At 38.0% G+C, this 15,062-nt stretch overlaps 1 protein-coding gene across 7 annotated transcripts; it reads left to right on the top strand.

The window, feature by feature from the left end:
• Nucleotides 1-1,839: 1,839 nt before the first annotated feature.
• Nucleotides 1,840-11,741, top strand: syncripl (synaptotagmin binding, cytoplasmic RNA interacting protein, like). Of its 7 annotated transcripts, none has more exons than XM_015607897.3 (13): nt 1,840-2,002; nt 5,292-5,450; nt 6,071-6,189; nt 6,774-6,881; nt 7,100-7,213; nt 7,567-7,743; nt 7,862-7,997; nt 8,121-8,326; nt 8,439-8,588; nt 8,917-9,038; nt 9,163-9,520; nt 9,783-9,809; nt 10,275-11,741. In XM_015607897.3, the coding sequence occupies exons 2-13, from the start codon at nt 5,303-5,305 to the stop codon at nt 10,314-10,316; spliced, it is 1,707 nt and encodes a 568-aa protein (XP_015463383.3). In that variant the 5' UTR covers nt 1,840-2,002; nt 5,292-5,302; the 3' UTR covers nt 10,317-11,741. The 7 variants fall into 7 exon arrangements, with proteins under 7 accessions (XP_015463383.3, XP_007257478.3, XP_015463384.3 ...); XM_007257416.4 differs by having other exon boundaries at nt 9,142-9,520; XM_015607898.3 differs by lacking the exon at nt 5,292-5,450 and having other exon boundaries at nt 1,841-2,002; nt 9,142-9,520.
• Nucleotides 11,742-15,062: the final 3,321 nt, after the last annotated feature.

The following is a 15,062-nucleotide window of genomic DNA, read 5'->3' as shown; positions in this document are numbered from 1 at the left end:
AGTTAGTTTTATAAACACAAAATACAGTTCGAGATAGTTATGTTTTTCCTTTTAATTACCGTTTTTATTAGATTCAGTTAACACAAATGTTTTTCACTTTCAATTTTCGCTATTTCGTTCGCTTTAGTGAACAATAATAATTGGTTACTTAGCAACATTGTGATTATCACACCAGAGCTTTATATAAAATAAAAATAGGAGCCTGATTTCGGGTCGGTCCTCAGGTCAGGTGGGATTCGGGCAGAGAATCTAAGCTCTAAAATAGAAAGCAGCAGCACCACAAAAACCGGAGCAGCTAAAAAGAGCTTAACGTCCTTAATTCGGAACTTGGGTTGTCCACGGCAATCACTGAATTGATTAGAGCACGCAAATCGTCACAATTGTGCCTCACTTCACCACGCCAAACCACAGGCACAGCGGCCAGAAGCTCAAGTTCACCGGACAGAGGAGGGGTTAACCAGGGCAAAGCGAAATAAAAAAAAAGTTCATAGAGCTGCTAAAGTAACGTGCAGTAACGGGGTGTCGGAAATGGTAACGGCGTTATAGTTACAGTCATAGTAATTAGTTAGATTACTCGTTACTGAAAAAAAGTAACGGCGTTAGTAACGCCGTTAGTTTTAACGCCTTTACTCCCAACACTGCACCAGGGCAGGAAAGTGTGGGCAGCTCAGGGGCCAATCACTTACAATGTACTTACATTTCTGGGGAGGTGTGCATCGGGCCTATGAAAAAGGGTATGCATAGGCTGGGACATTGGTTCAAAATTGGCCGAAATGTGCTACCACTTTTTTGAGGATTGCCGGGTTCGAATACCAGATCATAATAGTTGCTGCCATCAGCAGCCAGAGTCTGAGAGAGCACAATTGACCTTGCTCTCTCTGTGAGGGTAGATGCCACTGTTTCTCCCTACATTACCCCACCCAAGGTGATGTCAGTCAGCACAGGCGTCAGTTAACTGATGTATCGGAGCTGGGCCGCTGTGCTTTCCTCCGAGTAGAACTGGACACCTGGTAATGCTATATCTGCGGCAGTTTGAAGAGGTGGTGGCTGTCTTCACATCTGTCTGAGTTAATCAACCTTTAAGCTTCTAGTGTGGTGTTCTAATGAGTGGGTTGGGTATAATTGGCCTTCCAAATTGGGGGGGGGGGGGGGAGGAATAGAAAAATAAAATTAATAAAAGAAAGATAAAATTAGAAAAAATGGAATAGCATTGAATTTAATTTGAAGATTTTAACAAAATCGTATGGAATGACACACCAGCTAACGTTACTGTTTAAACAGTCTCAACCTCATTTAGACTCATTAACATATATATCCTGGATAATTTATGATTTGGGGAGTACAATGAAGCTGACAATATCACTCTTATTTATTTATGTTTCTTTTTTTCATTTTGTTCTTTTTATTTTTATATTGATGGGGGAAATATTATTCTGGTCTCTGAAAAATATAAACATTATTAAAGAGTTTGGTCTTATGTCTATATACCCTAGCTATATATCCTATCTATCCTGTTTTACCGACTGACCTTATTCCACACAAATCTAGTTACTCTACACTGCTGTGGTTTGAATGCTTTGGGTGTGTGCGGCCTTTGCTAGTCTAAAACCGAAGTTAAGGCATATCCGTGGCCAGAGAGTAAAATTCCTTTCCGGGGTTTTGTTTGAACTGCGTGGATGGCTTTAGTGCAGCGCGACTGTACATGTAGCCATTCAGAAGGTTGGAATAAAAACCCGGGAGTGAGTTATGTTTAGTCTCTGGACCTGGATTTTTTCCATGGATGGGTGTGTGAGAAACCCCGTAGATCAGCCTCGCAGAGAAAAAAAAAAGGAAAACTGGCGGCGTGATGCTAGCCGCCATTTTGCATCCTCCTAGCACAAGTGTACGAGTGGAGCCGGACCAACGGCGAGGGATTCGGTCACTTTTTTCCGTTTTTCCCCTCTTCACGTTCCCCCCCGGAGCCATCCGTTCATAGCACGTTCAAGTTGTTAACCGGCAGCAGGTACGGGCAGCGTCTTTCTCTCGGGCTAGAGGTTGTTTTGAGTGTAGAGGAGAGAAGTGGGGATCTTTTGTTTTCAAACAAAGTCGGCAGTGAGAAACTGGTCGGCGCGGCTCACTCACACCGGCTTTCTGAAAATGGACTCCTCTAGCTGTGAGCCAGCTATGTGGCGGCACGTTGGCCAGCGAGCGTGGAGCTCATATTTTTTCAGCTAATGTTAACATAGTTAGGCCTTTGATTTGGATGATTTTGGATAGCTAGCCTAGGTTAACTAGTCCGCTATGTGCAACGATATAGTCACAGAGGAATGCAGCTAGTTAATCTGGGAAAGTACTGCCCAGTTTAGCTCAGTTTAGCTGTTGGGCTAAAATCTGGCGCTTCTTCTCACTTCTGATTCAGCATGGGAGTTCAGAAACGATTCAACTTAGTTAAGTTACATAGAAAATTACCTGAATAAAAAATATATATTTTCTTTATTCGTGACTACAAGATAAAAAGAACCAAACCCAAATAACACATCTCTCTCATTCATTCTTTCAACATTTTTAACCCTAGCTGTCTAATTTAGCTTGGCTGGGAACACCTTTTATAATATAACCGAGCTAACGCTACGTTACAGGAGACACAATTTTATAAAATTTATTCAGTTTTCAAAATGCTAAAAAAAAATAAAATTCGTTTGACTAAGAAGATCTTAGCAAACGCGCCGGTGACATTTGGCGTTAACTATTTAGCGAAGTTAGCTAACCTACCATGTATTGGAAGGAGATCAGTATGTTTTAAAGTAGCTAACTTGTTTGTTCAAGTTTACTAAGAACGTTAAATACACTAGCTACAGTTAAATCAACAAAAAAATACAAGTTTGAATGAAATTGAGTTAAATATTTAGCTTAGTTATAGGCCCTTTGATTTGGAGGATTTTTTAGCTAGCTTAACTAATATAACTTAACTATCATGTGTAATTTTATTGTCTCGGAATAATGCAGATAACCTTACCTAGTTAGCTGATTCTAAAAAAAGTGCTGCACAGTTTTTATCAATTTAGCTTGATCTTGACTTTGGCTGCAAGATTAACGTTAGCTTAATGTTATTTCGGCATGAATTAGTAACGATAACTAGCGAGTCAACACTCGAACAGAGTTGTTGTGAAAGTGTCGTTTTTTTATCCCATTGCTGTGAGAAAGGTCTTTATAAACATGTTTATTGTAATCAGAATTGAATTAAGATCCACGTCTATGAGCGGCGAGCTATGCTAGCTTGTGCTAGCTGTCAGAAAACGGCCACTAGTGCTGAAAGTTGAGTGTCCACGTTGCTCTAGTGCCCTGGTGTTCTGTCGATTTGTGCTACCCTGGGAAGACGTGCTACCATATTTGTACTATATAGCGTTTTTGTATTTGTAGCTAGTTTTGAAATAAATAAAATATCCGAACGTGTATTTCAATGCGCTAAAAGCATCGTACCAGTGAGTACTTTATGGAGAAATATCCAAAAGAAGGTTAACATATTATAGTTAATCAAAGATGTTAGGATAAAGATGAAGTAAGGTTAATTATAGTAAGAAATGTTTTTTTTAACTCGCCGATGATAACAGTATACTAAAAGCGTAGATTGTAATGCTGCACCCTAGGAAAATGTTTAAACAAATATATTTAAAAATTGTTCGCATGCGCATAGCCTCAGAAAAGTACGCTTTGACGGGTAACACAATTTGACAGAACACTGGCCTAGATCAGACAGGATAGCTAAGCTAATCTAGCTAGCGTTAGCTAACGTGGCTTTGCTTTGCCCACATTGTAATATAAAACGGCTGACCTACAGAAAACAAGGGCGGGCAGTTACAAAGGTAGAGTTCGTAATTTTGAGGCTTTAGCTAATTTAATTTTTTATATTTCATGAAAAGAGGTGTCGGCCGCCAAGGTGGCGGGTTACACTGACCACGTTTCAGTCCAGCCCAGCTACCGTTAGCTCTAGCTACTAACTAACCTAAAGCCATTAGAGTAGGAAGATCTGCCTATTTTATCTCCAGGATTAACAGTTTATACTGTGAATAAACGCGGAACTTGAGCCTGTTTTGAAAAGGGCGAGTCTGCTGGATGATGGGACCCACGCTCGCTCTAGAAGCGGAAATTATTAGCTAGCCTAGCCAAAGAACACGTGTAGCTAAAATCTGGCGCTTCTCATCACCCCTGAGCAAGCATGGAGGTTCAGAAATGATTCATTTTAGCGAGTTATTGTCTAAACCAAATATGGGGTGCTTGTTTATTTTTTTTCATATTTTGCTCTTTTTAAATTATATTAATATTTAAGTTCAAGTTAAATACCTGACCCATATAACACGTTAATTTCATTCATTCTTTTTAGCAAATGTAACTCATATATCTTTCATTTTTTTAATTAACATTTAATGTGATTAAGAAAACCTTTACTAAAACACAGATGATCTTTACCAAATTTTAATTTATGTAAATATTTCCCAAATGGAATCAGCAGATTTTAAAGTTAAGATTGGCAGTTGATTCCTTACAATTGAACCCAAAAATGATATATTTGCATTAATTAATATTTACTAATAGCTTAATCAGAAAAATTGGTGGATTTTGTATAAAAAAAAAACACAGAAGAAAAATGTGCCTTTTTTGTGCGAAAATACTTCCCTACTCTATGTATTAGAACGATCCCCTCTCCCAATAAGTCTCTAGTGTTTTAATATAAAGCAGAGGTTTACATATGGTAATCGTGTAAAACTGCATATGTTTAACACACCTTTAAGTTTTTGGGATTTTTGGTGTCTAATGCAGGTCAATATATTTTGTGGTTGCGGTTGAAAAAACAACAACAACAAAAGCAGGTTTATTGAGGATATAAAAATAAGGTGTAAAAAAATCACCAAGTAAAGATTGCGTTTCCCTGGTGGTATTAGCTGATAACATCATTTTAACTGTGACTTAGTCCTACCGCAGGCTGTCCCTGTTTAGTATTTTAGTGCGTTATGATAAGTGCGGTGAGCAGGTTCTTCAGTTTCTGTTCTGGTGGATCAGTATCCTCAAACTAGCAGTAAGCTAGCTGCATTAGACGTAGAATGGATTTTGTATCTGTATTGAACAGCAAACCCTTCAGGACTGATATTGAAGAACCCAGAGCTGAGACTTGTAATGAAGCTGAATTGATATTAATGGCTTTGCGTTAGTGCTGTGTAGTAGGAGAGAGTATGAGAGTATAAACGCAGGGTCAGGCAGCAGGTTCCTTGACCTCTTACAAGTTGGGATTAATTTGGCTCATTGCATCTGCACAGATAACGGAGACATGGCCACAGAGCATATAAATGGAAACGGTACTGAAGAACCAATGGAGACTTCGGCTGCAGTTACCCATTCAGAACACTTCCAGACATTATTAGACGCTGGGTTACCTAGAAAAGTTGCTGTCAAACTAGATGAAATTTACATAGCAGGTAAGGCCCGTTGAACATTCAGCATATTCTCACCCATTTCAGATTTCATTATAATTGCATGTGCTTTTAAATGCGATTGTGGGAATTGGAACATTCTAAAGCAACTTTTTGTGGTTTCCTTCCAAAATGGGTACTGCAGTCACAAAGTGCCTTCAAAATTCTTGTTAAAAACATCTCTAGATTAAATAAATTGGCTACTCTAAAAATGGAGGAAACAGGTTATATTTGGCATTTCCACAGAATTAGATGTTTAGACCCTTTGTTTTAGTGCTCCTTAGGAGGTCTCCTTTAATGGTATCAGGGAAAGTGTGGCAAGATGGACCTATGCAGGAACAATGGAGCAGCTGGTGGTGGTTAAGACAGGTGATGGGTCCTCAAATTAGGATGGACAAGCTTGATATTGTGGGGTGGGGGATCGTACTTTACCCCGTGATTTGTCCAGATACACATCAAGTCATCAGTCAGATCTGTTGCAATTTAGGATATTTGAGCCATGATAACCTGTAACGTTAGTTATATCTCAGAGTATTATAGATTTGTGGGATGTTTTCTAAATGTAAAATTAAGAAGAATGAAGAGTGATTTTTCTCCGTTGTGTTTTGTTTGCATCTCTTAATCAGGTCTGGTCTCACATAGTGATCTTGATGATCGGGCAATTGAAGCTCTAAAGGAATTCAACGAAGAAGGTGCTCTGCAAGTCCTCCTGCAATTTAAAGACAGTGACCTTTCACATGTTCAGGTTTGTATGGAAAACTGATGGCTGACTGAATAATTAGATCACAGACATTTTGCACTAGCATCAGAATTGATGGAAAAACCACAAACATTTTGTACAGAATTTCTTTTAATGCAGCCAACAGCAAAAAACTATGAAACATTAATAATAGTACCAAATGGAGATGGTTGACACCACATCACTGTAGCCAGTCAGCAGAGGCTCTAGATCTGTAGTGTGTCCATGTTTCATACAGTCATTAAATAAAACTAATACATAGCCACTTAAATGTCAGTTCTGGTGTTCCCAAAATGTGTACTAGACTTAAATGGTACAGTGGTTAGAACCAATACTGATAATGATAATGTGTTGGGAAATTATACAGTGCGTGCTCAGATGATTTTTTTTTTTTTACTGATTCAGTATTCAGTGTAAGTTGGATTTCTGTAGTCAGTCCTAACCAGAGTTAGAATACTAAATACATATACTTGTTTATATTGAATGAAATTCATTATAATATTTGTTAAATTTGTCTGCCACTCACATGTATGCATAGATAATGCATATTTATTTCCTGTTTTTTTTATTCATTTATTTTTTTTAAACAGAACAAAAGTGCCTTTCTCTGTGGAGTTATGAAGACGTACAGGCAGAGGGAGAAGCAGGGGACCAAAGTGTCAGATTCTAATAAAGGACCAGATGAGGCAAAAATCAAAGTAAATTTGTTTATATTATTTTCTTGATTTTGTTTTCTATGTCTCTTTGCAGCTGCTCTCAGGTAACTAATGTTTATGTGAAAGGAAATAAGATACGAGGCACCCTTGAAATACATAATGTTATCAAATGTATTTGAACATTGAGATAAAGCTAAATAGCTTTACGAATTGTTTGGTTTGTTTGTTGTTGGTTCATGTTCAGCTTTCTAATTTGCTAGGCTTTGCTTGAGAGAACTGGATACACCCTTGATGTGACAACAGGCCAGAGGAAGTATGGTGGTCCCCCTCCAGAATCAACCCACTCAGGTGCACAACCCTCCGTTGGCACAGAGGTAGGATCAATGGCCTGTATTTATTAAACTTCTCAGGGTAAGAATGCTGATCCAGGATCAGTTAAAGTTTAAAGTTGAATTCTTTTAGACAGCCAATAAAAGATCATTTTAGATCAGTACGTCTACCATAACCTGCTTAATAAATGCTGTGGATTTATATATATATTTTTTAACTGGGGTATGTTTGAGAGGTAGTCCTTTAATTGTGATATTTGTATGCCATAATTTGCACAAAACTGTGTACAAGGTCCCAACCAAAACAAAAAATTATTTGCTCACAGGCAACCCTTGTTTGCTTATTTTATTAATCTTATTTATTCTTCTGTATTCTGTATCTATATTCTTTTTCTTAGATTTTTGTGGGAAAAATCCCTAGAGATCTCTTTGAGGATGAGCTAGTCCCGCTCTTTGAAAAAGCAGGGCCTATATGGGACTTGCGTCTAATGATGGACCCACTCAGTGGCCTGAACAGGGGTTATGCCTTTGTTACTTTTTGCACTAAAGAGGCTGCTCAGGAGGCAGTTAAGTTGGTACGTAATTGTAAACTTATTTCTCTTGAACTTTCCTCTTTTAAATGATCAGTTTTGAATAGAGTTTATTTGAAGTTGGAAACATTGTGTAATAATGCGTCTGATTTATATGTTCTAGTGTAACAACAATGAGATACGCCCTGGCAAACACATTGGCGTGTGCATCTCTGTCGCCAATAATAGGCTGTTTGTGGGATCCATCCCCAAGAGCAAAACCAAGGAGCAGATAGTTGATGAATTTGCCAAAGTTACAGGTGAGTCATGCCTGTGGTTACAATTGTAAGTTCTACTTGTGAGCTGATTTGAAGGTTTTTATAAAACTTGTGTATTAATATTGAGACTGCCTATGTAATAATCCTGTCTGTGCTTTCTCTCAGAGGGGCTGAATGATGTAATTTTATACCATCAGCCTGATGACAAGAAGAAAAATAGAGGTTTCTGCTTTTTGGAGTATGAAGATCACAAAACAGCAGCACAAGCACGGCGTAGGTTGATGAGTGGCAAGGTGAAGGTGTGGGGAAATGTGGTGACTGTGGAGTGGGCCGACCCCATTGAGGACCCTGACCCAGAGGTTATGGCCAAGGTAATCAAGGACGCAAAACGACTGATAACAGCTTCGTTGCAACTATGTTAGTCTCTCTATATTGAATATATTTCTTTTTAGCTAAAATATCTTTTTGTCCTGTCTCTTTCAGGTTAAAGTACTTTTTGTAAGAAACCTTGCAAGCACTGTATCAGAAGAGCTCTTAGAAAAAACATTCAGCCAGTTTGGCAAGCTGGAAAGGGTCAAGAAGCTTAAAGATTATGCCTTTATTCACTTTGAGGAGAGAGATGGTGCTGTTAAGGTACGTATGTGTAGATATATGTGCAGATTTTAAAACTATGACTGTCACGATAATTACATTTTTTTAATTGTCATACAATATATGGATGTGACCTCAGTATTTTTTTTGCTTACCTTGGTATTGCGCATTATTTTTCTAAGCAAGGTAAATGTGTTACTGTGAATTAGCCAATATGCATACTATGTTAAACAGTGCCTTTATTTGTTATTATTTGTATTATTTATTATAAAGTTTATTATTTTATTATAAATCACTTAATGTTTGCGCTATATACGTTGAGTATTTGTACACTTTTATATAAGATGTTGTATGTATCTTTTGCTTAAAGGCCTTAGCTGAAATGAATGGTAAAGATTTGGAAGGAGAACAAATCGAAATCGTCTTTGCCAAACCCCCTGATCAGAAGAGGAAGGAGCGGAAAGCTCAGAGACAAGCAGCCAAGACCCAGATGTAAGATTATCTATAGAAAGCATTAAAGATGATAATTTTTTTTTAATTAAAAGAAGTATGTTCTTGGAGCTGCTTTAAATATATTGCTTGTGTTTTCAACAAGGCCTTTCTGGGACTTCCCCAGGTATGATGATTATTATTACTATGGCCCACCACACATGCCTCCTCCGGCAAGAGGAAGAGGAAGAGGAGGCAGGGGAGGCTTTTCATATCCCCACGACTACTACGGCTACGAGAATTACTATGATTACTACGGCTACGACTATCACAACTACAGAGGAGGCTATGAAGATCCATACTATGGGTATGAAGACTTTCAAGCCAGAGGAAGAGGTGGTCGTGGAAACCGTGGTTCTGCACTTTCCAGGGGACGTGGAGCAGCCACTGCCAGAGGACGAGCCAGTTTCTCCCAGCGCGGAGCCCCAGGATCCAGCAGAGGTGCACGTGGGTCCAGAGGAGGAACTCAGCAGAGAGGCCGTGTGGTATGTGATGTTTAAGGGGGAGGGAGCATATTTGTTCAAGTAGCAGGGGGTTTAATAACTGATGACTGCACACATTTGTGTTTTTATTATTTTTGTAGTTACATTTTAAGAGGCCTCTTGTGCCATTAGCTGTCTGTCTGTTTTTTTTTTTTTGCCTTTTTTTTTTTTTTTTTTGCCTTTTTTATGTTTCTCTGTTTTCACTTTAAGTAATATTGATAAATGCGTTTGTGACTATTTTCCCCTAATTGCTAACACACACAAGGCACCTTGTGGAAGAAATGGACCAAAGGTTTGCTTTTTTCTCTTTGTTAATCTTGGAGGCCATGTCCAAAGATGAAACAATGCACATATGCAGTCTTATGTAAACGTTTGGTTATGTCTCAAAGTGCATGCTTTCTCTTTTCTTTTCTTTTCTTTTCTTTTCTTTTCTTTTTTTTTTGTAAGTTAAGTAAGTTTACATTCTTTACAGAAACGTTTTTGTTCATTTAAAAAATATTAAGCACTGTTTTTAGTTAACAGGTTAAACTAGTTAACATGGAAGAATGCCTTATTTCTTTTAGATATTTTCACTTATGAAATAAAGAATTTGATACAGGGTGCCTAAATGTGACTGCATATAAAGCATGGACAGTAATTGTGTGGTTTTTGTTTTAATATGAATTATAGTATTTTATTCCTACAAATTATTTTTGCCAAAAAATTGTACTATAGTCATTCATTTTGTTAATTTTTGTCTTCTTTCTCCTTCTCTCAGCAGGGAAAGGGGGTCGAGGCTGGTCCTGACCAGTTACAGTGAAGACTGACTTGCTACACGGGGTTACACCATAAGCTGCCAATGGATATGATGGTAAGGTCAAGGCAATGGTCCAATGATTTTCCAGCCTTACAGAAGCATATCTCCCCTACTGCCACCCCGAACCCCCCTCACCACAATGGAAATTCTGTACGTTGGACTTTCTGTATTCATTAAAAAAAGTCTTGCATTCAAAATGTCATGCTACTCATTGTAATGTTCCCCAAAATACAAAATGCACCAGTTCAAATCATTTGTGACGTTCAGACTTCCTAAAGGATACTAAAAATTATTTTTTTTTTTTTGCACTTTTTTTTAAGTTTGAGTTTGAAGTGGCTCAAATGAGCTTGATGCTAATGTATATTTTTGTGCTAATTGTAATTTTATTGTCAGAATATCCATGTTATCTAAATTTTTGATTTGGATGAAGAGGACATGGCATCTGCAGGTTTTTGGTGTAACCGCCTTGCATGGATAAGTCAGGCATTCCAGGAAAGTGGTTCTTTTTAAGAACTTGTCTTTAAAGGGTTGGTTAACTACCTCAGTACAGAGGATTGAACTACCCTGCCTGTACTGTAAATAGGGAAACTTATATTGATGAAAGCAGGGCTTGTTTTTTATGAAATATGCATTAGAGCAGCTGCTCAAAAGATGTACTTAATGTAATAGTCATTTTGCTGCTGCTCTGACACTGCGAACAGTCAAACTGGGCATGCAAAATAATCTCATATGATGAGCCTAAACAAGCCCTGCTTTTATCTTATTTTGAACTGAATTAGCTGCCTTGCTTCTTCAGATTATGTAGTTACTGGTTGTATGATTGTATGATAGTTTTGGAATAAAATGTTACTTTTGTAAAGGCTTGAACATCACAAAGGCATCAACTGCTTTTGCTAAGCCCTGCAGTGTCCCTTTTTTCTTTACGTGGAGAAAGCAGTTTTGGAAGCTTGCTCTGTAAAGACCACAGAATCATGTCCTGTACCACCGTAAACTTTTTTTTGTTGTTTTAAAGGTTTGTTTTAATCATGAATCATAAACTTGAATGATCATGTTTCAGCTCTGAGCCGGCCACGTGTCAGCAGAGGCAGAAAAAAAAAGTAGGCTGACTGTGCAGCCTCTGTGAATGGGCCTGTGGCTGTGTTCACTGGGAAGGGACAGGATCATTCAGTGGAAAAAGGGATGCTGCAGATTTGGTTTATATTCCATATATAGCAAACAGCTGACTGAACCATTCAACTGAACCGGTTTTGTACGCAGTTAACTCCCTCTCGATGAAGCTGTATCATTACAACCTTTTGACAAGATGTTAGCAATTTTAAACTATTGTTGGTGGCCAACAACGTTTTTTGCATTCCTGCAAATAAATTGTTTTATACTGTAAAATGAGGTGAGTGTAACTTATTTTTGTAATAAAGTTTTTGATTTCTATCTGTGTCTTAAAACTGTTTACTGTAATAGCTAATTCTTTCCTAACTCTGTTCAAGTTAGCATTGTAAATTGCTGGGTCTTAACTTCAGCTTCAACTACTACCCATGTTTTGCACATTTTTGTTTGCAATAATCTAATACATGGTTTCTCATTTTGTGGCTTGTGAAGATTCTCTTGTGGTCCTGATGGGAAGGCAGTAGTTTGTAGAGCGGTGGTAAGTAAAGGCAGGAGGAAAATTGTGCAAATTACAGAAGAAATTTGTCATCAGATCGGTATCGCGCAGCCCTAGGTATTCACATATACAGGTGCTGGTCAACGAATTAGAATAATTTGAAATAGTGCAATCATGAAATTCTTTGAATGCATTTTTTGTGCAGGAAGCAAATCAGGTGTTCACCGCACCTGTCCTGTGAAGAGTGTTCACTGTGCAGTATAAAGTCAGGGTTGAGTAGAATTTCTAAGTTGTAAAATCAATCATGGGTAAGCAGCGCAACCTCTCAACCGGAATAGTGGCTCAAATTCAAGCCCTTCGCCAACAAGGCTTGACCCAAACTAAAATTGCTGAGCAGCTCGGCATCAGCCAGTCTTCCGTCTGCAAAGCTCTCAAGAAAAACTGCAGCAAGCGCACCAACTGTTCCGGCGTCCGAAAAACTTCTGCTCGCGACAACAAGCAGCTGAGAAAGATCGCAGTCAGCAACCGGTTCAAGTCCACTTCCGAGCTCACCGACTTGTGGAACAAGCAGACCGGCGCTGACGTCTCCAGATCAACCACTTACCGTCGTCTGCGCGAACTCGGCTTCAAATCTCGCGTTCCAGCAGTGAAACCGATGCTGAACAAGAAACAAATGGAGAAACGGCTGAAGTGGGCCAAAGAACACGGCGAGTGGACTGCTGAAGACTGGCAGAAAGTGGTCTTCAGTGACGAATCACGCTTCTGCATCTCCTTCGGTGACCAAGGTCCTCGTGTCTGGCGTCGTGGTGGCGAAACCTACAACCACGAGTGCGTGAAAAGATCCGTCAAGTTTCCCCAGAGCGTTATGGTCTGGGGATGCATGTCCACTCGAGGTGTAGGGAAACTCTGCTTCCTCAAGAAGACTGTCAATGCTGCCGTATATCAAGATGTTCTGGAAACGTTCCTGATTCCGACTGTTGAGGAACAGTTCGGCGAAGAAGACTTCATATTTCAACAGGATCTTGCACCGGCTCATGCGGCAAAGTCGACCAAAGATTGGTTCACTAAAAAACAGCTTGAAGTTTTGGCATGGCCGGCCAACTCGCCTGACCTCAATGTCATTGAAAACCTTTGGGCCATCGTCAAGCGGAAAATTCGCGACAGAAAGCCTACTACGCTGGACCAACTGAAGCAGAACATCGCCACTGCCTGGGAAGCTGTGAGTGCGGAAACTTGCGACAAGCTGGTCAAATCGATGCCGCAGAGACTTCAGGCAGTCATACAAGTCAAGGGGGCAGCCACAAAATACTGAGAAAGTGATGATTGTAATTATAATAAAAATTATTCTAATTCAATGAAACATGTTTCTCCATTATTCTAATTCAATAAAACAACAGTGTCACAGTTAAATGGCCTAAACGGGCCTTTTGGAAAGCTCAGCTGAGCAAATTTTTTCCCAGGTTACGAGTTCTGTGATTAGTCTAACGAGTAGGACAGGTGCGGTGAACACCTGATTTGCTTTCTGCACAAAAAATGCATTCAAAGAATTTCATGATTGCACTATTTCAAATTATTCTAATTCGTTGACCAGCACCTGTACAGCCTAAAATGTTCACTTGTGTTCCTCAGAAAAAGCAACGAAATTACAATAATTTCTGTCTTATTGTCCAGACCCTAATTTTCATGGTTTCAGTGGTTTTTTTTGGGGGGAATATGGTTTCCTGCTGTAAACAGGTGGGCTGTAAGGTGGATAAGGTTGAGAGCTCTTGCATTGATATCTGAGCCAGTACAGGTAAATATTGAGTTAAAAAGGATGTGCTCAATTCAAAAAGTGAACTTTTAAGATTCCCCGCAAATTTAATTAGATAGCTGAAACGTGATTTTATACATAGTGATCAATGTAACAATAATTGCTTAATCTCATGGGGGGATCATTTCTAAATAATATGATCTAATGTATCCAATCATACACAAACATTGGTAGGCACAATTTTTTTGGTAATTCAGTGTTTTATTGGTAGGATTGTTAAATGATTATACATACACACTAACATTTTTTATAGCTTTTTAATTTGAAGAGGGCAGTTAAGGGACACATGACATTAAGCAATACACAATAAAAAGTGTTGTCTCCACAATATTCTGACCTAAACCCAGCTGAGATGATGATTTGGGATGAACTGGATCTTCACAGTGTGAAGCAAAAAGGAGCAACTATTGTTCAGCACCTCCAGGATGTCCATCAAGATGCTGAGTAAACTATTCCAGGTGACTCTACCTCAAGAAGACAGAGATTAAAATACCAAGATTGTGCAGCTCTTTCATCAAAGATAAATGTGCTACTTAGCAGAATCTAAAGTATAAAGCACATTCTGGTTCAACACTTTTTTTTTTTTTACCTAAAAATTCATGGTTTTAATATTAAATTTACAATGTAAGAAATAAAACATTAAATGAGAAGAGGTGTGTCTAAACATTTGAGTGGTTCTATAGTATGACACTTCTTTGATTTTATTAGGATCAGGTAAACATTAGGGATTATTTATTTATTCCATTGAATGTGTTTAGGAAAGTGATTCCAATATGAAATAGCATAAATAGCAAAGTAGCATAATATTATATGTTACTTAGCATAAAAATATATTTGTATTTAATGGAGACTTTTAGTGTATGCTCATATTGGATCAAGTGGATTTTATCCTGCTTAATTCTGGGGGAGATTTTCTTTTTTACCTTTTTATTTGAATTACATTTTTTGTTTTATTTCATTTTTATTTTATTTTTTTAAATGTACTCGTATTCTATTGTGTAAAGGTGATTCATGCACCCTAATTTGCAAATGTCATTATTATTTTTTTATACACTTAAGCCTATGGTCTTGTTTTGTATGTTTCCACATTCATTGAAGAATAACAACAGTAATAATAATAATAGTATTACTAGTATTATACTAGTAATAATAGTTATTATAATACTTAAAGTAATAATACTAACACTAATAATAATTATCACAGTAATAATAACAATAATAATACGAACTGTAATAATAATACTACTAATAATATAAAAATACTAACAGTAATATTAATAGTCCTAAAAGTAAAAATAATACTAACAGTAGTACTAATTATAATACTAACAGTAATAAT

This window comes from Astyanax mexicanus, chromosome 14 (assembly GCF_023375975.1).
Source record: "Astyanax mexicanus isolate ESR-SI-001 chromosome 14, AstMex3_surface, whole genome shotgun sequence".
NCBI lineage: Eukaryota > Metazoa > Chordata > Actinopteri > Characiformes > Acestrorhamphidae > Astyanax > Astyanax mexicanus.
This window is presented reverse-complemented; position numbering and strand designations above follow the sequence as displayed.